The 26,837-nt window shown below is 37.6% G+C and overlaps 1 protein-coding gene and 1 non-coding gene across 2 annotated transcripts in view; one reads left to right on the top strand and one right to left on the bottom strand.

Moving 5' to 3' along the window:
- Dmxl2 (Dmx like 2) overlaps positions 1–26,837 on the top strand; it is a 180,376-nt gene that overhangs the window by 68,920 nt on the left and 84,619 nt on the right. Inside the window, exons 7-14 of the mRNA XM_029561949.1 lie at positions 6,379–6,557; positions 10,084–10,267; positions 13,125–13,299; positions 14,756–14,995; positions 15,601–15,872; positions 16,639–17,335; positions 18,978–19,099; positions 24,787–24,876. Coding sequence (XP_029417809.1) covers positions 6,379–6,557; positions 10,084–10,267; positions 13,125–13,299; positions 14,756–14,995; positions 15,601–15,872; positions 16,639–17,335; positions 18,978–19,099; positions 24,787–24,876 — 1,959 coding nt within the window. The remainder of the gene's footprint in view (positions 1–6,378; positions 6,558–10,083; positions 10,268–13,124; positions 13,300–14,755; positions 14,996–15,600; positions 15,873–16,638; positions 17,336–18,977; positions 19,100–24,786; positions 24,877–26,837) is intronic.
- LOC115069746 lies at positions 819–1,009 on the bottom strand. The gene has a single exon (XR_003848982.1). It is a non-coding gene; the product is annotated as a U2 spliceosomal RNA (small nuclear RNA).

The following is a 26,837-nucleotide window of genomic DNA, read 5'->3' as shown; positions in this document are numbered from 1 at the left end:
TTTTATTTTTTATTTTTTAAGTTCATTACTTGATATATTTGAGAGGAAAAACACAATCCTTACACAATTAACAGTTCCTCATTAAATGTACGAGTTCTCTAAACTAATGCAGAAAGATAAGGGGAATAAAAATAGAACATTTCCTATACTAGACACCCAGTGTTATGATAAAATAGTATGTCTTAAATATTTTTTATTGAGCTTTTATGCATTTCATACAACAGTTCCTAACCAAATTTAGATCCCCTTCCCCAACCTTGCCCCTACACCCCCTGCCACTGGACCTCATGCATTCCTTTTTTGAGACAGGGTTTCCCTATAGTCACAGCTAACCTGGAACTCACTGTGGGGACCAGGCTGACCTCCATCTCACAGAGATCCACCCGCCTCTACCTCCTGAATGTTGGAATTAAAGGCATGTGCCTCCAGGTCTCTCCAGGCTCTCTTTACTTTTTTTATATTTGATATTCATTCTTTATATTTGCTTACAGTGAGTTCACTCCTATTGAACTTCTTACATCTATTTATAATAGATTCTAGTAAAAGCTCACTTTAAAGCGAAGTTCACTTCTTCCTCTTGATGATTAAGGTAAAAACATACTATTAACTAGACTATTCTTTACTCTTATAAGGACTTATAGCTACCTTTTTTTTTTTTTTTCATCTTTGAGATAGGACCTCCCTGTAGCCCCAGCTGTCCTAGAACTCACTATGTAGACCAGGCTGGCTTTGAACTCACAGAGATCCTCCTGCCTCTGCCTCCCAAGTGCTGGGATTAAAGGCATGCGCCACCACGCCCAACTGCATAATCTCCCCTGAGGGGGTGCACCATTCCTCGAGATACTACAATACCAGGTCAATGCTTAGAGTGGATGGAGCAAGCTCCTATTCCATCTCCTAGTTCCAAAAGTCCAGGTAATATATTGTCCTCGGTTAGAGGGTGTGTCAGATATTAAACTGATAAGAACAGATACTAAACTTGATATTAGCCAAAAGGCTGAGGAGGGATTTCCTATTTCTTTTAAAAAGCTCTCTTAGGCTGGCTGGGTGTGGTGGTGCAAGCCTTTAGGCAGTGGCAGGCGGATCTCTGTGACTTCCAGGCCAGCCTCATCTATATAGGGAGTTCCAGGCCACCTGGGGCTACAGGGAGTCCCTGTCTCAAAAAAGACCACACACACACACACACACACACACACACACACACACACACACACACACGTTTTTCTTAGCCATGTATGGTGGTGCACACCTTTAGAGCCCAGCTCAGGAAGCAGAGGCAGGTGGATCTCTGTGAGATTGAGGCTAGCCTGGTTTACATAGTGAGTTCCAGGCCAGCTGGGGCAATGGGAAGACCCCCTTTTTTTTTTTAAAAAAAAAAAACCAAACCAAAGCAGCTTTCTTATTATTATACAAAATAATGAGTTTCATTATGATATTTGAAGATAGGTATATCATTTGCCTTACTCATATTCAACCTCCATCACTTTCTCTTGCCCCCCCACCCCACTTCTTTCCTTTTTTCTAAATAGTCCCCTTCTCCTTTTGTGTGTTTGTATTCACACACACACACACACACACCCCACAGTGGTTTTGATTCTTTGAAATAGGATCTCCCTGTAGTCCTGTTTGGCCTGGAACTCACTATGTAGACCAGACAGAGATATGCCTGCCTCTGCTTCCAAGTGCTGGACTAAAGAATGTGCCACCACTCCTGGCATGCATGCATATATACTTTTTAGGTCTATGTTTTATGTATGAAAGAAAATAGATGTGTTTCCTTTTAAACACCTATGTAAATGCAACCCCCTACATATTGGTAGACTTTGATTTCATTTTTATTCAATTCAACATATTTTTGTTTGTTTAGTTTCTAAATATGGGGATTTTTGGATATTTTTCTGTTATTGGTTAATTTTATTTTATGATGCTTTTAGTGTTTCAGACAGTAACAGATGAAAGTGAGGCAATTTCACTTGAGGGGAAACTGCTGGGAATAAGAGAAGGGTCTAGGTTAGCATTTGCTTGTGGAGCTTTTTGAATTTCTTTTTTGACTTCTCAGGGACTCTGAGGTACCTCTGAGGCTCTGATTTTTGTCGAGTGTAGATGTGAAGGCACTGGCATCAATTGTGTTATGCATTTAGTTACATGAATGTGATGCTAAGATAAAGAAGGCACTTAGAGAAAAGCAGCTAGTACATTGCTAACATTGCTATCCCCTCCCCCTTCCAGAGTATAAGCACTTAAAAAGATTTGATGTCAACCCATGAACGTTATAATTTTGTAGACTCTGTCATTACATGAAGATAAAGGATCACAGTGACATCCTCCTTAGGGTACAATTTTAAATGTCTATGAGATTTCTTTTTTTTTTTTTTTTTTTTGAGACAAGGTGTTATGTATCATGTAGCCCAGGCTGGCCTCAAACTCCTATTGTAGCCGTGGATGACCTTGAACTTCTGATCCTGCTGCCTCTACCTATGGAGTCCTGAGATTATAGATGTGTATCACCATGCATGGCTTTATGAATTGCTGAGGACTTAACCCAGGGCCTTTTGCATACTAGGCAAACACTAAATCTATGCTACATCCCTAGTCTCTTCATTTTCTTTCTTCACCATTTTAACATTTTTCACTGGAGGACTGATGAGATGGTTCAGCAAGTAAACTTACTACAGAAGTCTGGTAACCTGAATTTACACCCCAGACCGAACACAAAGGTGGAAGGAGAGAACTGACTATATAGTTGTCCTCCTATCTCAATATATGTGCACATGCATTTACACACAGTAAAAAATTTAAAATTTCATTAGAAAGTTCTTTCACTTCTTTGATTAAATTCAAGTTTTTTGAAGCTATTGTGATATTTTTATGTGTATAAGTTTATTGCCTGCATGTGTGTAAGTACACCCGCGTTGTGAAATGCCTGCAGAGGTCAAAAGAAGGTGTTGGATCCCCTAGAACTGGAGTTACTTATGGATGGTTGTTAGCCGCCATGTGGGTGTTGAGAATTGAACCTGGGTTCTCTGCAAGAGCAGTCAGTGCTCTTAGCTGCTGAACCATCTCTCCATCCCTATCTGAAGGACTTTTAAGTCAATATATCACAGAGATACTTACATATTGATGTTTATTGGAGCACTATTCACAATAGATAAATTGTGGAATCCACCTAGGTATCTGCCTACAGAGGACTAGATGAAGAAAATATGATAGATACATATAATGGGGTTTTATTCAGCCATAAAGAAGAATGGAATTATGTTGTTTGCAGGAAAATGGATGCAACTGGAGGTCATCATATTAAATAAATTAAATCAGACTAAAACAATACGTTTTCTCTTACTTTTGGATCCTAGTGTATATATAGCTATGTAAAATCATATATGCAAGTATAGAAATGAAACTGTATAGCAGAATGAAGGGTACTAATGAGATGGTGAGGAGAAAAGAGGAGGGTAGTGAGTATGGGGGGACATAGGCAAAGTACCTTATATACATGTATGAATATATCCTATGAAATGGACATCCTATATATGTCCATTCATACACCAATTAAATTTTTATTGCATAACTAAACTGTATAAACAAGTGAGACATTAATGGAAACATATATTCCATTATAAAGTTTAAATTGAGAATGAGGTTCAGGATAGAGAATCAACCAGAAGTGTTTGCCCAGAGAATAATATTGGAGCCTAGCCTTACTTTTCAGGAAATATCTAATTTCTTTGTTTCTGAGAGATTGATATTTTTGAATCATGACATTTATTATTTCCCTTGATATATTTTTAACTATTGATATACTTTTAACTATTAGAAGGAATGTAAGTGGTGCCTGATTAAATAATTCTTTACTCTTGGAGTAGTTTAACCAAGAGTTGGCCTGATCTGTTCTGAAGTGTTCTGATTTCTCTCAGAACTGTTCTCTCAGAACTGCATCTGTTCTATTTTATTCTGTCTAACAAAAGGTTCTTCTCATACTTATTGAACAACATATCAAATATAGTGTGGGAAAGGCATGAGCAATGTTTGGTAAGAATTTTACAAAGGAAGAAGTTGTGTTTTTGATCCTGCTGACTCAGAAACCACACACAAAGATGTAATCAGCCTATTCCCACATGTTGCTTCCAACATTTGTGGGGAAGGCCTTGTTTGCAACATTACGCTTTCATTGTCATTGCTGTCACACCTCATGCACACAATACATTGTTCTGAGTCAGAGGCATAACTGTGTCACAAATAGGGAACAAGTATAAGATTAAAGCTGTGAGTTCAGCTTAGTTTGGGATTCCAAATCATTGTAGGGCTGATTACATTGTTTTTCTCAGAAAGCGCACACATTTCTAAATGTTCTCAAAAGACATGATTAACTTGGGTTACAAGGTTATGTAGGAGTTCATTTATAAACACTTGTTAAAAAGAGTCTTTGCAGGTGGGTGTGGTGGTGCACGCCTTTGATCCCAGCCCTTGGGAGGCAGATGCAGGTGGATCTCTGTGAGTTCTAGGCCAGCCTGGTCTACATAGTGAGTTCTAGGCCAGCTGGGGCTACAGGGAAACCCTATCTCAAAAAGACCAAAAAAAAAAAAAAAGTCTTTCCACAGACTTGACACAGTGCACCTTAACACGGATGACAGAGTATATGGGCTCCAGTAGGGGGATTATGGGAGGGTGCCAATGGGGATGGGGGGTATAAAGATGATTATTTGAGATGTTCTGATGAAATACACAAAAATTCAATAAAAAAATTTAAAAAGGTTTTATATACAAATAGTTAACACAGCTGTTAAAAACTTGTTGTGTATTTGTATTTTGGCCTATTGACATAAATTATTGACAAAAAAGAGTCTTTCTCATAAAAATCATCCCCACTGTAGAGTAGACAGTCACTGCTAAAGAAGTTAAAATTATGTAATCCTTTAACACAATTGTCAGAATCAGGGACTGGGGAAATGGCTCAGTTGATAAGGAATGCTTGTTGTGTAAGCATGAGGACCTGAGTGTGAATTCCTAGCACCCACATGAAAACTTGGGCAAGTCTGCCATGTGTCTGTATCCCCAGCATTGTGGGGCTGGGAAGAGACAGGTGAATCCCAAGAGCTTGCTGGCCAAGTTAGCTAAAATGGTTTCTAGTTAATGAGAGACTCTCTCAAGGCAATAAGGATGAGATTGATAGAGGAAGACACCTGAAGTCCCCTGAGTTCTTCTCTGCCTCCACATGTGTGTGTATAGGTTCATACACCTGCATGCTCTGGTGAATGCAACACCGACACACACAATGTTAAAGTCAGTGTTATTGCTATTCTTCTAAATACTTTAGGAATAGAAGTGATTCTGTGGCTAGCTAAAGTTTTTAAATCATAGCATCATGAAACTTATTAGTCCAGGTGTTAACAAATGGTTTTTCTTAAGTATTTTTCTTCATTTATTATTTTGTGGTTTTTACATTTTTAAAGGATTGTAAGAAGGAAAGAAAGAAGACAACAAAGAATCTATTACAGATTTGTGTGACACAAAGCCTCACTTATTTACTATTTGCCTCTTTATAGGAAAAGCTTACTTATTCCTAATTCAGAGCAGGAAATAATTTGTGTTAAAGATGAGTTTCACCCTTGCTGATAAAAGAGGAAAGGATGATAACAGTGAATGGCATCTTCCTTATCTTTTTTTATCCAAGGAGCTAGTATCACAGTCTTCTCTCTTCAGGATTCTGTTGACCTTTGAACCAGGAAATATAGCATCAGTCTCCATTTGAAAAATGCCAGTACACTTAGAAGGTTGATGATGAATAAATTGCCCATTTATTTTTCAATAATAGTATAGTATTTTTTAAAGTATTATTTTAGTTTTTTCAGGGTTTTTTTTTTGCATAAATCTATTTATTCACAGCCACATGCATCTGTTTGCAAATGATCTGGTATTCCCGGCCCCAGTCCAGAGATTTGTTTAAGATCATTCAAAATGAGGCATTCTTGTCAACATGTTCTAAAAGCCAGTTAATAAAAAAAGAAAATGTCAAGTTGCTTCCACATCAATCTAAGAAGACCTTTAAAAATTTATTTTATGTGTATGAATGTATTGCCTGCATGCATCTGAATGCACCCATGTTGTGCAGTGCCCAAGGTCAGATCCCTTGAAATTGGAGTTAGGATGGTTGTTAGTTGACACGTGGGTGCTGGGAATTGAACTTGGGTCCTCTGCAAGAACAGTCAGTGCTCTTAACCACTGAACCAGCTCTCTAGCCCTTAGGTTTGAGTTTATAGTATGTCAGTTAGAAATATATGTCTTTAGAAATATATGTTAGTTTTTTAAAATGTTCGTTTGAATTGTGTATATATATATATATTTATAAATTAGCTTCATGTTGATCTATATCTTTTGCAGGATGATTGTCTTCTGAAAGTATGGTACCCTATGACTGGTTGGAAATCCTCAATTATACCTCAGGATCATCATGAAGAGAAAAGGAGACAGACTTCTACTCAGTTTTCCTTTGTTTACTTGGCACATCCTCGAGCAGTGACAGGTTTTTCATGGCGTAAAACTAGCAAGTATATGCCCAGGTTGGATAAATATTTCATATAGATTTAGTTTGTATTCTCATATGTTTATAAAAATAATGAAAATAGAATATTTCACTGTATTTATATATAGTGATTATCAGAATAGATTGGAGTGAAACTGTCTGAATTCAAGTTCTGCTGTTATCACTAGCTTTGTGAACTTGGGGATAAATTTTTTTTTTTTTGAGACAAGGTCTCCCTGTAGCCCCAGCTGTTCTGGAACTCACTATGTAGACCAGGCTGGCCTTGAACTCACAGACAGTCCATCTGCCTCTGCCTCTTGAGTGCTGGGATTAAAGGCACACCACCAGGCCTGGCGGGGATAAATTTTTTAAGCTCTCCCTGCCTCATTTTTTCTCTTTGAGGGTAGTGATAGAACTATCTTAGAGAATTGTGAGACAAAGATGTGTTAATGGCACAAAATATTTAGTACAGGCCACAGCACATATGATTTTCCCAGACAGTGTTAGCTGGTATTGTGAGTAGTAGCTGCAGTGCTAGAAGATTCTAAAGAGCATATGTTTGCAAGAAAATAGAAAAGCACACATTGAGTGAAAGAAAGTAAAGCTTAGTGATGAACTATCAATAATGTACATATTGGTAAAGAATATAATTTACAGTGAATAAACTGTAAATTATAGCATTATATTTAATGCTAGGATTGCCAATAGGACTTGTCAAAGGATTTCTTTTTTTGAGACTGGGTCTCCATGTAGCCTCAGCTTTCCTAGAACTCACTATGTAGGCTTGGATTCCACAGTGGTCTGCTTGCCTCTGTCTGCAGATTAAGGGTCTGTGCCACCATACCCAGCTTTCCTTAAAGAATTTTTAAACAATTTTTTGTTGACAGAAATTGCCATTTTCTATAATGTCAAAATTTTATTTGAGATGGTGCTATGCTACGAGCTGGGATTAAAAGTGCATGCCATCATATCTGGCTTATTAGAATTAAAATATTCATTTTTTATGTGTATGAGTGTTTTGCCTGCATGAAAGTGCAGTCTGTGCATGCAGTGCCTGCAGAGGCCAGAAGAGGGCATTGGATACCCTGTAACTAGAGTTACAGACGGTTGTAAACTACCATGTGGGTGGTGCTGGGAACTGAATCTGGATCTTCTGGAAGAATAGCAAGTGCTCTGAACTGCTGAACCATCTTGTCAACCCTGGTTTGAAGAATTTTTTCTCTGTATCTGTGAAGGATTGGTTCTGAGACTTCCCAAAGATATTAAAATCTGCAGATGCTCAAATCCTTACATACAATCTACACACATCTTCCCATATAAAAATTACCTCTAGATTACTTACAATACCTACTACAACATAAATGCTGTGTAAATCGTTGTTTCATTGCTAGGGGAAAATGCCATGAAAAAGTCTGTAAATATTCAGTACAGATGTAGTTTTTCTTAAAAATGTTTTTGACATATAGTTGGTTGAATCCACATATCCACATCTATTTGTTGTGGTTATAAAATAATTAGTAAAACAGCTTACATTTGTGTTTTTAAAAGATTTATTTTGTTTAAGCTATTTTCAGCTATTGAATACATTTTAAAAATGCTTTTTATTTTGTTTGTTTGGTCCTTTTGAGACAGGGTCTCTCTGTAGCCCCAGCTGTCCTGGAACTCACTATGTAGACCAGGCTGGCCTTGAACTCACAGAGCTCTGCCTGCCTCTGCCTCCTGAGTGCTGGGATTAAAGGCGTGCGCCACCATGCCTGGCTTTTAAAAATACTTTTGAAACTTTTTAAGTCAGATTCTGTATAAGCAGTTCTTTTAAAGGAAAGGATAATTTCTGGAGGCTATAACTCAGTTGGTGGAGCATTTTCCTGCCATGTATAAGACACTGTTTAATCCTGGGTAACACTTGACTGATGAACATACAGATAGACACTTGCTCAAGTGTACACGTGTATGTGCAGGTGCACATGCACACGCACATACACTACAGAGAGAAAGAGAAAGAGGTTGAGATTGAGATTTTTTCTTTCGTAATGAGCAGTTAACTTTAGCTACTTGATGTTATGACATTTTCACTTATTTTAAATTAGTGGACATTGATTTACAGTTTGTAATGATGGCCTTACAGTTTTATGAAGATCCTTATTTGTTTACCTATTTATAACTCCTGGGATTGTCAGGATCATACAAAATGATAAAACTACTGTTAATAAGTGAAATAATTACATTTAATGATCTTTTATTATGGTTACTTTGTTTATAGAGATTAAGTTGTCTTTTGTTGTTTAGTTTGATTAGAAGATAATTGATGTTCATCTAGAACCTAGTTTTTTAAAAAAATAATTTATTGAGAATTTCATACAGGCATATAAGTATATAAGGAGTTTGGATTAAATCCATGCCCACTCCCTCCCCTCCAACTCCTCCCATATCTCCCCATCACTTTTTTCTGATAACTTCATGTACTCTTTTTTTTCTTCTTTGACTTATTTATTTATTTTTATGGGTATTTTGGCTATTCTAACAGTCCCCCCTCTGAAGAGGTAACCCTAAAATCTTTTAAGGATTAGATGTAATCTCCCAAATAGGCCCAAGGACATTTTGACTTTTAGCCAAGAAACTGGCTAGTTTTCTTTGGGGTCTTTTTACCCTAACTGCCCAGCCAGTTCTTACCTCCTATTCTTATCACACCATCCTCTGAAGAGGTTACCCAGCTTGCAGTTAGGGAATCAGGACGCAGACCACTCTGGCTTCTTCATGCTGAACAGGGACGCAGGGTGAGGCAATTGGAGTACCCCTTCAGTGGGTCTATCTAAAAGACTCCCAGATTGTATAACTCTAAGGGGAATAGAAAGTCCTTGAATCATGAATGGGAGCACCACGTGGAGGCAGGATCTGGGGGCTCTCAGGCAGTCCTCTGTGTTCTCAGGCCCTCTGTCAAAGGGAGGCCAGAACTCTGGCAGCCTGCTGAGATCAGAGCTGCTGCACTGATGGAGGTCCTAACCTGCCCTCTGAAGACCATTTCTATTTTTTTTTTTTTTAATTTTTGGTCTTTTTGAAACAGGATCTCTCTGTAGCCCCAGCTGTCCTAGAACTCACTGTGTAGACCAGGTGGCCTTGAACTCACAGAGATCTGCCTGCCTCTGCCTCCCAAGTGCTGGGATTTTAAAGGCATGTGCCACCATGCCCTTGGCTTGATTACTTTTTCCATATAGTGTTTTATGCTAATGCCATCTTTGTACATAAAGAGCCAATATTAGGGGGCTGGAGAGATGGCTCAGCAGTTAAGAACACTGGTTTGTCTTTCAGAAGACCTGGGTTTGAATCCGAGCACCCACATGGCAGCTAACAACTGTCTGTAACACCAGTCCCAGGGGATCCGACAGCCTCTTCTGACCTCTGTGGGCATTGCATGACATGGGTGCACTTACCTACATGTAGGCGATACATGAGTACACATAAAATTTTTTTTAAAAAGTTAAAAAAAGAGTCAATATTAGTAGCTCGTAGTCAGTATATGACATTGATATTTATAGTATCATTTATTTATTTCTCGTTGCTGTTAGGGGCTCTGTCTGTAATGTGCTACTAACTTCATGCCATGATGGTGTATGTCGACTTTGGGCAGAAACCTTATTACCAGAAGACTGTCTTTTGGGTGAGCAGATTTGTGAGACCACTACCTCCAGCTTCGCCAGCAGCCTTTCTCATGCTGGAAGGCACAAAGACAGAATCCAACATGCTCTTGAGGTATTATATTAATATGAAGTTTAAAAATAAGGTACAGATGGTACACATGTACATGAAGTGATGAAATTAATTGCAAATTCTCACTTTATACTTGTGAGATTAGTCATTTTTATCCCATTATGAAGCTAAGTGTAGGTAGTAGTCATCTTAGTTACATAGTCTAGGTAAGTTTAATATTTTTCATTTTGCAGGTCAGATGTCAAAATCTGTACAAGTAAGTAGTTTTAGTAAAAATGTGTAAAGGTCCTTGAAATTAATTATAAATTATTTTTTATTTTGTTCCTTAAGACTAATTGTTTATTAATATGTTAGGCAGAGAAGCTGTGTATGGTAGAGTTGGGTGTGGTGGTGCATGTTTGTGATCTTATAACCTGAGAGACAGAGACATGAAGATTGAGAATTTGAGGTCAGCCTGCACTACATAGACTTTGACTGAAAACAAAACAAATCAAAACAAAACAAACTGAAAAAAAAATACTAGAAACTGGGTATAGTGGTGCGTGCCTTGTAATTTCAGCACTCAGGAGGTGAAGGCAGGAGGATCATTAGTTCAGGGTCATTCTCAGCTACATGAGAAAAAATATTTTAGGTACAAGTGAACTCATCATTGCTTTACAGTTTCCATGACTGAATATTAAGTTTAGCTTCATCTACATAGCAAGTTAGATGCCAGCTGGCCTACATGAGACCGTGTCTCAGAGTAGACTAGGATAGAAAGAGTAAAATGGAATAGAAATCGAAGCAAAATAAGGTATATTTAAAAAATTTTTTTTATAAGAAATTGGATTGTAATATGTTGCATAAACTACCATGTCTAATATGACTGAGGAACAAAATGAAGTCTACATATTATTCAAAGGAGATTGGGTGTTGTCAAGGTGATATGACCATGGACAAGGCATATATACATATTATTAAAAAATTACTTGTTTTATGCAGTAGATATGTGATTTTTTTATTATACAAGAAAGATACCCTTACTCTAAAACTGTGTTAAGAAAAGGTGAAAAGGCCGGGTGTGGTGGCGCACGCCTTTAGTCTCAGCACTTGGGAGGCAGAGGCAGGCGGATTTCTGCGTTCAAGGCCAGCTTGGTCTACAAAGGGAGTTCCAGGCCAGCTGGATCTACAGGTAGACCCTGTCTCAAAAAGACCCAAAAAATTATTTATTTATTTTCTTTAATTTTTTGTGTATGTTTTGCCTACACCTGTGTCATGCAATGCCTATGGAGGCCAGAAGAGGGTCTCAGATACCCTGGAACTAGAGTTGTTAGCTGCCATATGGGTGCTGGGAATTGAATCTGAGTCCTCTGGAAGAGCAGCCAGTGCTCCTAACCACTGAGCCTTCTCTCTAGCCCCTGTTTTTTGTTTGTTTGTTTGTTTGTTTGTTTGTTTTTGTTTTTCCTTAAAGATTATTTTGCCTAGTTTTTCAAGCTTTTTTTTGGGGGGAGGGCTTGTTTTTCAGATGGGGTCTCCCTGTAGCCCCAGCTGGCCTGGAACTCACCTATGTAGACCAGGCAGGCCTTGAACTCACAGAGATCCACCTGCCTCTGCCTCCTGAGTGCTGGGACTAAGGTGGGCACCACCACACCTGGCCTTCCCTGTTTCTCTTTATATATGTGGAAATGTTTCATAACTTGTTTTCGTATTTAATGTTATAAACACTATTACTGATTATACTTGTATGTTACATACTTACATTAATAGTTTAATGACTGTATAGTCCAAGGGACTTTGCTCTTTTGTGAAGTGGAAATATTTTATGAATTTGATATGATATTTCAAGGATATGGTATTTTTATTTTATTTTATTTTTCTTTTGCCATCCCGACCAGCCTTTTACTTCTGATAAGCTCTGATGTGTGTTTAATGAATACAAAGCAGTAGTCAAAGATATGATATTTTTGCATTTATATGAAGTAAGCAGGCTTTGATGACTGTGTACTACTACTGTCTATGACTGGGCTCTATTCATGCATTTTTTTCAATGTCAAAGCATAAATGAATTGAGAGTAGAAGTCAGAACAGTTCAAGTTATGTATTTTTTAAACATTGAAATTTAAAGGGACAAACTACTGAAATACTATGTTTGCTATCATTTTTGTATATTTATACAACATATTTTATCTTCAAATTGTGCATAAGTACCTGATGACTAAGGACTTCTGTACATCTTTGTATCCTGCCTGATATGTTTCTTTTTTAAGTGTTGAGATGATTTAGCAAATCAGTGATTGGACAAGTTTTTGCTATTTTTTACTAGTGTTATTAATAATGCTCAAATACTTTTTTAGAAGAAAAAGCCCAATTTCATGTATATGATGAAGGGTTTTTATTGTATAAATACATCTCAATTTAAATCCAGTAGGTCAAGGCTGAGGCAGTAGTTCAATGGTTAGAGAGCTTGACTAGCCTATTTAGCTTTCTGTTACCATTTCCTGTGAAACTCCTCACTTTGTTTTTTGAGACAAGGTTTCACTGTGTAGTCCTAGCTAGCCTGGAACATGCTATGTAGAGCAGGCTCGCCTTGAACTTATGGGATCTGCCTGCCTCTGCCTCCTGAGTGCTGGGATTAAAGGCATGTACCATCATGCACCACCTTCTAATCTTAATCAGGGCCTTTATTCATATTTTTTAGATACCATGCATTAAGTACTTTTAAACAACTGCTTTTTGCATTGAACTAATAAATTTATAAGAACTGTAGAGAATATATCTAAAATTGTTGCACTGTAAGAAAATTTACTTTAAAATAGGTTCTATGAGAAAATCTTAAAATCCTTAATAACCAAAAACTTCTTTGGTTGGTATTTATTAGACCTTCCAGAGTTGGGTTCAGCAATTACTTTTTTTATTTTAGACAATACACCATTTGAAGAATTTAAGGAAAGGACAAAGGAGATCTTCTGTTCTTATAACTCACACTGAATTGATGCCTGACCAAACAGCAACCCATGAAGTTCAAAGACACATTTCCCACCACGCCAATGCACTGTGTCATTTTCACATCGCAGCAAGCATCAATCCTGCCACAGGTAAAGGAGAATAAAGTTTTATTTGAAAAATAGTATGACTTTTATTTTTAATTAATTTTTAATTGAATTTTTGTGTATCTCACACAGAACATCTCAATCATTTAAAAAATTATTATTTTTGCTTTATGTTTATGAGTGTATTGCCTGCATGTATGTAAGTGCACCTGTGTTGTGCATTGCCCTTGGAGTCAGAAGAGGGAGTTGGATCCCCTGGAACGAGGTACGGATGGTTGCTAGCTGCTATGTAGGTGCTGGGAGTTGAACCTAGGTCCTCTGCAAGAGCAGCCAGTTCTCTTAACCACTGACCCATCTCTCCAGCCCCATAAAAATAGTATTACATTAAAAAAAAAATCTTTTTGAGACAGTGTCTCCCTCTAGCTCTGGCTGGCCTGGAACTTGGCTATGTAGACCAGGCTGGTCTCAAACTCACAGAGATCTGCCTGCCTCTGCCTTCCAAGTGCTGGGATTAAAGGCTTGTATTACCATGCCTGGCTGAAAAATAGTGTTACTTTTATAACCTAGTTTTTACTTTATGTTATTACTCTGTCTTCTCTTTTTAAATACTTCTTATTTAGAGTGGGAATATAATATAAGGTACCCTTTCTTCACTTGAAACTAGGTGATTCTCAGGGTATAATTTCTGTAAGTATTTTGGACATCTTTGTCTAGACTATAACAAGAGTTCCAAGTAAATTGGATTTTTAGTTGAATCTGGGAACACAGTTTGCCTGGTTAATTAGTGTAATTTCTGTCCCTTAATATTTTAACTATTCTTAGCTCTTCTTAATATAATCTTATCTAAGTATTTTTTATATGTCAGCATAGTCTGTTTTTCTCTGTAGATTTTTCTTAGCCTATGCTAATGTAGAGTGAGACTGTTGTTTTTAACCTTGGTATTTTCTTCTATCTTCTCATCTGGCTGAGAAGTAATATGAAGCAAGTTTATGTTGTTAAAATAATAAATGAGATTTTTTTTCTTAATCTTTTCAAAGTTGCACTTATGGAACATTAATTACACACTTCAGCAGGTATCCTTTACGAGTGAGGAAATTCTCTCACGTAATCACACTATCATTGTCATACCTAAGAAAATTGCTACATTATTCCAGAGTGTCTAATACCCAGCTCATATTTAAACTTCTTCAGTTAGTTATTTCTTAAAGCTGTGTCTACCCCTCTCTACCAAAGGTAAGATTCAATTAAGGTTTATGTGTTGCTATATTTAGTTTTGAAATTAGCATTGTAATGTAATTTCATGTACGCCCATGCCAGTGGTCCTTAGTATTTACATTTACCATTAAATTCAGTGAAAGTTTTTGCAAATCTTGGTAGAATCATACTGACTTGTTGTTAGCTCCTTTCCTGTATAAGTATAGGAATAATCATTACTAGCACTTGTTGTACTTTTAAAGAAGTTGAAACATCATATTGAAAGCTATTTTTTTTTTCCCCACAGATATTCCAAATGTCCTGGTTGGCACTGTGTTTAACATCGATGAAGGAAATGGGGGTTTTGTAGTTCATTGGTTAAATAATAAGGAATTTCATTTTACATCATCTACTGAAATATTTATGCACCAATTACGAAAACTTTCTGAAAAACAGTTAGATCATGAAAGTGATGATGCCGATAGAGAAGATGAAGAACGTTCACAGGAGGAAAGAGAGAGGGGCTTACATATGAAATTAGACCATGGTTTGTATCCTGTGTTTGATTTTTTTTCACCAGAGATAAACACATCTTTCTGTGGTACCTCCTTTAGTTGGAAATTTTTCCTTTCCTTTCTCCCTTTTTGTCTTTCTGTTCCACAAGGATTGATCATTTGCCTTAGACCAAACACCATCTAATGCTGTATGGTGTTTTATTTTGTTTGGGATACAGTGATTAATCCCAGGGCCTCATGCATGCTAGCAGTATCTATGACTGATCTATGCCCCCAATCATTTTCATTTTATTTTGAGACAGGGCATTGCTAAATTGCCAGTCTGGCCTTGAACTTGGATTCTTCCTGCCTCACCCTTTTGAGTATCTGGGATTGCAAACTTGTGCCACCATGCCAGGCATGAGTAATGTGTTAGTTTGGAAGCCATATACTTTTTTTGTGAAATAGGTTTTTCAAATTATAAAAATGATAGTGGAGGTACAATTTTCATTTATCTAAAAATAGTAATAGAGTAATTTCAGTTCAGACAAGAAATTAAATTTCTTGGTCATAAATTAGAAAAGGGATTTATAGTTTGGAAAGGAATTTTTGTAGTATTATTTAATATGTATTCTGATAAATGTCTTTTCTGATTTAGAATTATCTCTGGATAGAGAATCTGAGGCAGGTACAGGATCATCAGAACATGAAGAGGGAGAAAGAGAAGGAAGTCCTAGAACCTACTCACAACCTAGCATCCCAATGCCACTGCCTACAGTCCTGCTTGATCGGAAGATTGAAATGCTGCTGGCAGAATGGAATAAGAATCCTGACATGCTTTTCACAATACACCCTGTAGATGGTACCTTTCTAGTGTGGCATGTAAAGTATTTGGATGAATATAATCCTGGAATATTTAGACAAGTCCAGGTATATTTTCCAGATGAAAATGCTGTGTTTAAACAATAGCAAGATGTCATATAGACCTCACAGATTTTCAGAATTACTAAAAAAGTTGTGTTTGATAAGCAATTGAGAAGGTGCTTCAAAGAGCATCAGTAAGGGTACATTTTGCAAACTTAGTCCAAAGAAAGTGAATATTGGCTTTTTTTCTTTCTGAAATACTGAATATTTGACTACTTACAGGTTAATTTTTATGAGAAGTTATAATATTTTGAATAAGCTCTCCTGCAAATATGAGGTTCCCTCATTTTCAGGGTTTCCCACCCCCTTTATTTATTTATTTTTTTCTTTTGTGACTGGGTCTCATGAAGCCAGGTTGGTCTCCAACTACCTATGTAGCTGAGGATGACTTTTAACTCCTGATCCTCTTGCTTCCACCTGTCAAGTGCTGGTGATACAGGCTTGTATCACTACACTTGGCTCATCTTCAGTTTTATAAGCTAGATTAAGCAGCTTTTGTCTGTTATCTTTCTTAGCTTTATTATAACTTAAGTCCATGTTTGTGGCTATTTTAAGCAAGTTTGAAACTTTTATTTTTTCCAATCTTCTATTTGGACATGAGTAACAGTGATATGTTATATAAGTAGAAGAAAGGGATTAAACTATGCAGAGGTTTAAAATAATATTTTTTGCTAGGAAGCTGAGATTTTGCATTTTGAAAATAGAAATGTTTTTTGCAAGACTATTTTGAGAGAAGGCAAACTGTACTGAATCAAATATTTGTATTTTTCAGGTTTCCTTTTCTTCTCGGATTCCTGTTGCATTTCCCTCTGGGGACGCAAGCTCTCTTAGTAAAAACATAATGATGTATGCTTGTATAAATGTTACAAAAGACTCACACCATACCCCATTATGCCCAGAGCTGATGTCTGTAGATAGTCTTCATGAATCACAGCCACACTCGCGATCACGCAGTACAGATATGAACATTTTAGCACCCACGGTAATGATGGTCTCTAAACACATAGATGGGTCTTTGAATCAGTGGGCAGTCACTTTTGCTGATAAATCTGCCTTTACTACTGTTTTGACTGTATCCCACAAATTCCGATACTGTGGTCACCGTTTCCACCTCAATGACTTGGCATGCCATTCAGTTTTACCACTGTTGCTGACATCTTCCCATCACAATGCTCTGTTGACTCCTGAATCAGATTGTCAGTGGGACTCAGACAGTAAATTAAGTAGATTAATAGATCCTGTAAAACACACAAAAAGTTCATCAAAGCAGCCACTTAGGAATGCAGCAACTCGTACATTTCATGATCCAAATGCAATCTACAGTGAACTTATTCTGTGGCGTGTGGACCCCATAGGACCTTTGTCATACACTGGAGGAGTGTCAGAATTGGCTCGAATTAACTCTTTACATACCTCAGCCTTCTCCAATGTGGCATGGCTTCCAACTCTTATTCCTAGTTATTGTCTTGGTAAGTATTCATTTATAAATAAGAACTATTATTTCTTCTATTCAAAATCTATTTCATTCTCTCTTTCTCTCTGTCTCTCTGTCTTTCCCCTTTCCCTCCCTCCCTTCCTTCCTTCTTTCTTTCTTGGTTTTGTTTTGTTGTTTTTCTTTTGAGACAGCATAGTCTTGAACTTGCTATATAGATGAAGCTGGCCTAAAACTTCTTGAGATCTTGTTGCCTCTGCCTCTGCCTCTTGAGTGCTGACAGTATAGGTGTGAGCCAACATACCTGGTTCACAAAATCGTTTGTATTTGTTATTGATACCCCCCCCCCAAGTTTTTAGTTGATTTTTTTTTTTTTGGTGAATTTCAGCCAATATATTTTGATCATATTTAGATCCCCTCCCCATATGCATCCCTCTCCCCATGATGTGGGGAAAGAAGAACTCTTATCCAGTGCTAATGACTGATGCAGCCACTATGGAAATCAGTTAAAGATTAAGATTTTTTTTTTTTTGTCATTTTGAGACAGGGTCTCCCTGTAGCTCTAGCAGGCCTGGAACTGTCATTGTAAACTAGGCTGGCCTTGAACTCACAGAGATCTGCCTGCCTCTGCCTCCTGAGTCCTGGGACTAAAGGCTTGTGTTATCACGCCTGGCTCAAGACCTTTTTTTAATAGGTTGTCAAAATGTAGGTATGGGCTTATCTTTAGAATTTTTTTTTTCAAAAATCTTTTCCCTCTTATCTTTTTCTACTGTATTTTTGGTTAATAAGTTTATGTCTATAAATTGTATCCATTTCATTATGATTCTGGACTATAGTTATGACTAAAGAGAAAAGTGTGGATTAAAAATTCTGATTTATTTTTATTTTATGTCTGAGTTTTTGCCTATATTATATAAGTGTACCACAGGCGTGCAATACCTGAAGAGGCCAGATGAGAGTGTCACATCCCCAGGAAATGGAGTTATGGATAGTTGTTAGCCATCGTGTGGGTGCTGCGAACCGAACCAGAGTTCTTTGCAAGAACAACCAAGTGCTTTTGACTGCTGAGTCATCTCTCTAGCCCTAATATTTGTTTTTTTACTTAGTCAATAATAAAAAACCATCTCTTTCAAGGATGGAACTCTCTCTAGGTTAACCAGGCTCCAGTGGTTGGACCCATGCTGAAGGACATTTGGGAAGACAAATTAGACCCTATAGACCTTATTCTATATGTGTGTGTGTAGATGTTTGTGTGTACATTATTAATTATAATTGATATTTAAATATCAAATTGGGTGGGGGAGAACAAGGGGAGTGGAGGTGTGGGTTGGGGAGGAAATCTAAATACCATCGAAATATGTTCTATGAAAATCAAGGGGCTGGAGAGATAGATGGCTCATCTGTTAAGAACACTGGCTGGGAACCTGGGTTTGATTTCCAGCACCCACATGGTAGCTAACAACCATTTGTCATTTCAGTTCTAGGGGAATTTGATGCCCACTTCTGACCTCCATGGGCATTGCACAGCAGGCGTGCACTTATATACATGCAGGCAATGTACTCATGCACATACAATGAAAATAATAAATATAAAAAAAGAAAATCACAAAAATTCAGTTAAATGAGTAAATTAAAAAATAACCCACACACTATAACCCAAAGCCTTTATTTTTCCTCAGGCACCTATTGCAATTCTGCAAGTGCTTGCTTTGTTGCATCTGATGGCAAAAATCTACGACTCTATCAAGCTGTTGTAGATGCAAGAAAATTATTAGATGAGCTTTCAGACCCAGAAGCTTCAGTAAGTATTTCTTCATCTTTTTTCTAAGCTGACAAATCTCTTTTCAGTTTGTCTAAGACTCTTATTTGTCAGTTGGTGTTTAGGGAGTGAAAATATGTTTTTGGCTGTGTAGGACACATACATACATATATGACAAAACTTTATTCTTAATTTGTATTCTAAGGTACAGGCTACATCTCAGTATATTTAATATATACCATTTTCTAAACTATTATTTATTATTGTCATTTTTGACTTTCTAATTTGGTTATTTTTTTAAGATTTAAAAAAAATTTCCATTTATGTGTATTTGTGTCTAATTATGTGTATATAACCGGTGTTCATGTGTCCAGGGAAGTCAGAAGAGGGTGCTGGATTCCATGGAGCTGGAGTTACAAGCAGTTGTGAGCCTCTTTATATGGGTACTGGGAACCAAACTTAGGTCATCTGGAAGAGCAGCAAGTATTCTTAACCTCTGAGCCATCTCTCCAACCCATCTAGATCATGTTTTTTTTTTTTTTTTTTTTTTTCCTTCCTTTTGAGTCAGGGGCTCACTGTAGCCCCAGCTGGCCTGGAACTTACTATGTAGACCAGGCTGGCCTTGATCTCACAGAGATCTGCCTGCTTCTGCCTCTGGAGTGCTGGGACTAAAGGTGTATACCATCACGCCCGAGTCTAGATCTTGTTTTTAAAAGCTTTTGGATTTATTTATTTTTATTGTATGCGTATCAGTGTTTTGCCTGCATTTAAGCAAGTGGAACATTTGCATGCCTGAAGATGGTGTCAGATCCCCTGGAACTGAGGTTATGAATAGTTGTTAGCTGGGAACCAAACCTTGATCCTCTAGGAGAGCAGTTATTCCTCTTAAGTGCTGAGCCATCTCTCAAGACCCTAGATCCTGTTTTGATTGATTCTGTTGCTGAATTCTTGATTTTATGTCATCTGGAAGGTCTCAGTGTTCTATAAACATTGAGAGAGAGTGTTGGTCTCTAACTGTAATTGTGAATTTGTGGGTTTTTTTTTTACCTCTATTTCTAAGTTTTACCTCATGTATTTCACAAGACTCTTTTGGGGGTGTGCATATACATCTAATTTAAAATCATGGTGTCAAGATCATGCGTCCTCAGGCTTTCAGGGAGGATCCTTCCTGACCTCTCCCAGGTGATGGTGGCTCCTGGCAATCCTTGGTGTTCCTTGGCTTTTAACTGAATGACTCCAGTCAATGCCACTGTTTTCTGTTTCCTTATCTATTATATTTATTGCATAGTTGTATATATGTTTGGAGCCTCTGAAGTCCCTTCGGCCTTTAGACTCTTGAACTATTTGACTTTCAGAGCCCTCTGCTCTAAGGAATTGGAGGTTTTGCCTTTCTGAAACATAGACTACAGAGCTTTGCACTTATTTCCATCTTAATTAAGTGTAACACGGTTACTTTCTGTTAAGTTTCCATTATTTCTGCTCATTCTATTTCTTTTCTTTTTTAAAAAAAAAGTTCTCCCAGTTACTTCTGCTATTAACCATGAGTCAGAGTAGCAAGAAGCTGTCATATGCTTTCCTATTCCTCAAACTTAGATTTTTAGCAGATTCTGAGTAAATGCCAGCCACCCCTCCACCTCCCACCAAAACAGATATTGACAAGATTTGAATGTTACTTTGTAAATGGAGAGGTGTTTCTTTGGTGTTACTTTATAGATGGAGAGGGATCATTGAAAATTATTGGGAACCAAAGCAAAGCGATTAATTTGTATGATGATGTATAGTGGGTGTGTACTGGAAATACGTCAAGAGCAAGGAGTCTACTGAGGTCTACTAACTATGGTTAAGAAGGCTGGAGCTGGAGTGGGATTTGTTGGACATAGGAAAGGAGAAGAGCACACTTAGTAGTTGCTTGGATATGGATACAGATGAAACTGAGGTTTCTAATGTGATCATGGTTCTGGTGTGGCAAGGTACTTAGGGGAGGTGTTTGTAATTTATTTTGGGGACATATTGAGTGTGAAGTGGTTATAGTTTTAGATTTCTAAATGTAGTTTAGATCATTGTTTTATAGGTAATTAGAAATAAATTTATGGTGTTCCACATAATGGAGCAGTGAATGTTTGTTTTTATTATTATTAATATATCACTGGAAGTTATCAGACCTGTGCAGATATTGATAAATGTTAATAAAGTGATTTACACCTTTGGTATTAAACTTAAAACTTAAAGGGACACCAAAAGACTTAATCATAGATATATTAATACATAGTTAAAAAAACTTGTGGTGATCTTTCAGCCTCTGCTTCACTAAGTGCTGGTATTATAGGCTTTTGTCACTGTGCCTGGTTTAGGATAAGAATTTTTTTGTTTTTTGGTCTTTTTGAGACAGGGTCTCCCTGTAGCCCCAGCTGTCCTGGAACTCACTATGTAGACCAGGCTGGCCTTGAACTCTCAGAGATCTGCCTGCCTCTGCCTCCCAAGTAGTAGGACTACAGGCATGCGCCACCACGCCTGGCTAGGATAAGAATATTTTAACACAGCTGGGTATGGTGGCACATGCCTTTAATCCTATCACTCCAGAAGTAGAGGCAGGTGAATAGCTGTGCATTTGAGGCCAGCCTGGGCTATATAGTGAGACCCCCATCTCAACGAAAGTTTTTTAGCACAACATTTTATTTTATTTTATTTAATAGGTGACTGAGCCACTCAGTGTAGGTTCTGGGAATAGAACTCTGGTCCTCTGGAAGAGCAGTAAGAACTCTTAACCACTGAGCTAACTCTCCCCCTGCGTTATAGATTTTTTTTGCCTGACTTTTTATTTTAAAAACTATTACATTAAAATATTACTGGTGGTGCACACCTTTAATCCCAGCACTTGGGAGGCAGAGGCAGGTGGATCTCTGTGAGTTCCAGACCAGCCTGGTCTATATAGCGAGTTTCAGGTCAGGAGATAGGGGAGAGGATCTGAATATGACCAAAATACATTGTAAAAAATGCTCAAAGAATCAATAAAAATATGATTAAAAAAGAAAAACTTGGATCTGGAGAGATGGCTCAATGGTTAAGAGCACTGGCTGCTTTTGCAGAGAACCCAGGATAGAGTCCCATCACCCACATGGCAGCTAACAGCTGTCTGTAACTCCAGTTCCAGGGGAATCTGACGTCCTCTTCTGACCTCCTTGGGTATTGCATGACACAGGTCACTTACATACATGCAAGCAATAGAATCATACACAAAAAATAAAAACAATAAAATAAAAAATGTTTTCTTGATTTTTGTGTGTATGTGTGTGTACCTCCTGAAGTTTTGTGTCCAAGGTGAATACTCACTCCAATCTAATTCTGGTGTTATATTGCACTATAAAATAAGTTTGGTGGTTGGAGGTGAAGTCATTTCTATGTAGGTGTCTATGTTGATAAACTCTTTAGTTACAGTGTAGGTAGAGAGTTCTTGGCACTCAGGAGACCCTAGTCTATATAGTGAGTTCCAGGTCAGCTGGGGCTACAGGGATACCCTGTCTCAAAAGACTTAAAAAAAAAAAAAAGGTACAACTCTCCAGATGGAATGCAGGGATCATGACTGAAAGTGGGATTCTGTCTCTTAGAATGACAATGTTTGAATTAACACATAAAGCTAAACTTTGGATGTCTAAAACTCCCCAAACTTAAAGTCTCCCCTCTCCCACCTGAAATATATGCCTTAGAAAGAGATACCCATTCCCCTCAATACCCATCTCCAGTATCTTTCCTTGCCTCCAGGACATAAGCTTACATCCAAACTCAGCCTAAGGTTAGCTTTAAAAGGAAAGCACACCACACCGGAATTGTAGGATCTTTGTACTTTGTATTGATAGGATTCCAGATAATCTGTATGGGGGTAGACTCTGGCATTATTAGATCAAGAGAGATAAAATAAGTAATTTGGACTGAATTTATTTATAATAGGTAAGATCACCCAAGACTAAGGATTTAAAGTATTAGCTCAAATACCTACAAATGATTTTGGCAGTCTTCTGTGTTTGTTCATTGAAATCTAGACTCAACTGTGGCCTTTAATTTCTGAGGCTAAAATTCCAGAATTTCTCTACCACAAAATAAAACTTTGCTACTCAAACTGTGTCAACAGACCATCAACTATAGAAAGCTTTTTAAATTGCACCCCCCGGGCTGGAGAGCTGGCTCAGTGGTTAAGAACACTGACTGTTCTTGCAAAATACCAGTCTTTGGTTCCCAGCACCCACATGGCAGCTAACAACTGTCTGTAACTCCAGTTCCAGGAGATCCCACAGCTTCTTCTGTTCTCTGTGGGCATTGCACGACATGAGTCCACTTACCTACATGCAGGCAATACATGCATATACATAAAATAAAAATAATAAAAGATAAATAAATAAGTGCACCCTCAGGCCTCAGTGTAATACAGCTACATGTCAACAATATCTCCAGACTTATGTATATAGAAAAGTTTAAGAAGTATTGCTATGCCGGACATGGTGCCACATGCCTTTCTTTAATCTTAGCACTTGGGAGATAGAGGCAGGTGGATCTCTGTGAGTTCAAGCCCAGCCTGGTTTACATAGTGAGGTCCAAGCCAGCTCCATTACAGGGAGACCCTGTCTCAAAAAATGATCCCCCCCACCAAAATAGAAGAAGTACTGCTGGAAGATGAGCACCGTAGAGCAAGCTTCTATTTCCAGCACTCAGGAGGCTGAGGTAGGAGGATCTAATTTCAAGGCCAGCATGGGCTACATAGTGAGTTCCAGTCAAGGACTGGGGTGCAGCTAAGTGGTAGAGCATATACAAGCATATGCAGGGCTCCAAGTTCCACCCCCAGCACTGCACACACATAAAACAGTGTAGCTGTGGTTGATGGTATATCTTGGCTGCTCATTGACACCCCACCTCCAAGAACTTCACCAGTCATTGATGCTTAGGTCTCACTCAGAGACTGATTTGTTGGTCTCAGGTACAATCTGATCATGAGTTCTCTAAGCTCCTCTGGTATTTCCAACATGCAGTCAAGACTGAAATACCCTCATAAGAATAGACATAAATTCCACCATGCCCAGTGAGAGTTGTACTTTTATTTTTCTAGGTTTAAAGTGAATAATACTGATTTATTTAGTTCCCAATACAATAAACTATGTGTTATGTGTTAATCATCTTTTTTTTTTCTTTTCATGGCTTTTAATATTTTGTGGTTCCCTAACTTTTAAAAAAAAATTTTGATATATTTCATACAAGAGTTGTACTTTTATTTTTTGTGGTCTTTTTGAGACAGGGTCTCCCTCCCTGTGACCCCAGCTGGCCTTGAACTCACAGAGATCCGCCTGCCTCTGCCTCTCAAGTGCTGGCATTAAAGGCATGTGCCACCATACCCGGCTAAGAGTTGTACTTTTAAATAACACTGCACATTTGCTTGCCACAGACTCAGGCATTAGGCTAGATCCTTAGCCATATTTACCTTGGACTTAATTTGCAAAAATAATGATTATATGTTGAAGTAGCTAGATGCCTTAAAGTTACAGTACTTATGTAAATATTGTTAGTTTTTCGAACTTCTTAATTAACTTTAAAAATGAAACAGAATAGAAAGTTGAAGTATTTCTTTGAATATTAATTGTCATTGTCAGTCATTGATTAGTTTGGCAAGTTTTAATGTCTGTGATGCTATCTATGTTGGCGGACTCATAAATTTCATTTAACAGTTTGCATTTTTTTGTTTACAGAAACTTATTGGAGAAGTGTTTAACATTGTGAGCCAGCAGTCTACTGCTCGCCCTGGCTGTATTATCGAACTTGATGCAATAACTGACCAAGTAAAAGCATGCTTATGAATTGGTGACATTAATATACTTTGATATAAGTATTGATATACATAAGTACATAGATACACTTTATTCCAGAGTGTTTTATATGCATGGAGTGCAGTCTTAGAATAATTATCATTTGCTATTAAACACAGCCAATGCCTATTGATTACCAAAGTAAAAAGCTCATTAATGATTTAGGAATTATTATTCTGTAGTTGAATTATATTTTTATCTTTATCTCACATTTAGAGAATTTTTCAGTCAAAGAAACTATAACCCTAATCTTTACATACTGGGGAAAATTCAGTGCAGTGGAGGTTCCCGTTGAGGTTCCTCCTTCCATGTCATTACTCATTTCAGCCCGGTAGTGGAATTGGGGCTCCCAGACTCAAGTTACTAATGTGTCCTAGGAAATTGTAACTACTTTATCCTCAAGTCCCATTCTTGTGCTTTAAATGCAACCAGTTATTTTCTTTTTCTACTCATGGAGATCTGGAAGAGGAATGGGTCTGGAATGGCTATTAAGCTCATCTCTCCGTTTTGTCCCCTTCTGTCCTTTTTGCCATGAGATATTAGTGTGGTTCATTCTGACCTAGTGTTCTTTTTACTTTTATTTATACTAGATTTATTTCTCATCTATTTGTGGATATCCTTAATACAAGGGCAGTAAACTGCAAACAATGATAAATGACTGTCTGTAAATGTCACAGTTTAAAACGCATTATAGATTTGTTCCCAGTATGTTCTCTAATAGCTCCCCCTCTGTTCCCTCCTACCCCCTTCCTTCCTCCTTTTCTGCTTTCTTTCTTCCTTCCCTCTTTGTTCTTTTGTTTGTTTTTGAGCCAGCTATGTGGCTGGCCTGGAACTCATTACTGTATGGCCTCAGTGAGATGACAGGCTTGCACTGTCATGCCTGGTTGTGTTCTCTGATTTCTATATCCATGGAGGCATCACCCTTCCCTTTTTTTGTTTTTTATTCCGTTGGGAGGTGACCTCCTTATATTACAAACATAAAGAGATCATAAGATTTTTATACCTAGAGACACATTAAAATGCCCTGTAACTTTCATAAAAATTCTATGGCTTCACCTAATATTTGTTTTATTTCCTTCTGTATAAGGAACCTGATTTCTCCATGTTTTTTAAAATTACATGTTCTTCAGTGTTGAGATAATCATAGCTACTTCCTTTTCTTATAGTCTGTGAACCCGTCTAATTGTCTTGACATACTCCCATAATGAGCTCTTGCTTGAGTCTCGTCTTTTCCTTGAATTTCAGTTCACCAAGGGGTCTATATGGCCATTTGTGAATGTTTCTGCTCTTCATGCAGTAAAGCACTGAAGAGGGACATTTCATAGGTACTTCTAGAGACCCTCTTCACTTATGTGTAAACATATTTTTCCAAATATTGTCATCCACTGACTGTCAGTAGGATCTGCCATAATTCTCACTAGAGAGGTCTACAGGGGTATTTTGAGGACTTTTCTGAGGTTTTTGGATTTGTTGCTGTTCTCAGGTAGAAATGGAAAAATTACTAGCTCTGTCAGTCAAGTGAGCCTTGTATATAAATAGTATAACCCTCCCCAGCCCTCTCCTTCCCTCAAGAAAGATCTGCTTCTTTGGGGACAGATCATGTAACTACATTTTTTTGAGTAGTTTTTTTTTTTTCACAGTGATGTCCTCGGGGAAAAGGATCTTTTTTTTAATTTTTTTTTTTTTTTTTTTTTTTTTTTTTTTTCTTTCAGGTAGAAAACTTGGAGATTTGTTTTGCTATTAGCTGTGTTATCTTGAAAATACTTTTTTTTTCACCTAATTTTAGTGATTTTTCTGTCCCTGCTTTTTTCCAGTTGTATTAAGAATAGGAATTGTGGAGAGATTTATTTTTTGTATGTTAGTGGTGGGAACATTGTGAGAGAGAAGGAATTTCAAACATTAAAAACTCTTAACTTATGTACTTATCTCATATT

This window comes from Nannospalax galili, unplaced genomic scaffold (assembly GCF_000622305.1).
Source record: "Nannospalax galili isolate Female #2095 unplaced genomic scaffold, S.galili_v1.0 scaffold213, whole genome shotgun sequence".
NCBI classification, from domain to species: Eukaryota; Metazoa; Chordata; class Mammalia; order Rodentia; family Spalacidae; genus Nannospalax; species Nannospalax galili.
The sequence above is the reverse complement of the archived record's forward strand: the minus strand, read 5'-3'. Positions and strand labels throughout refer to the sequence as shown.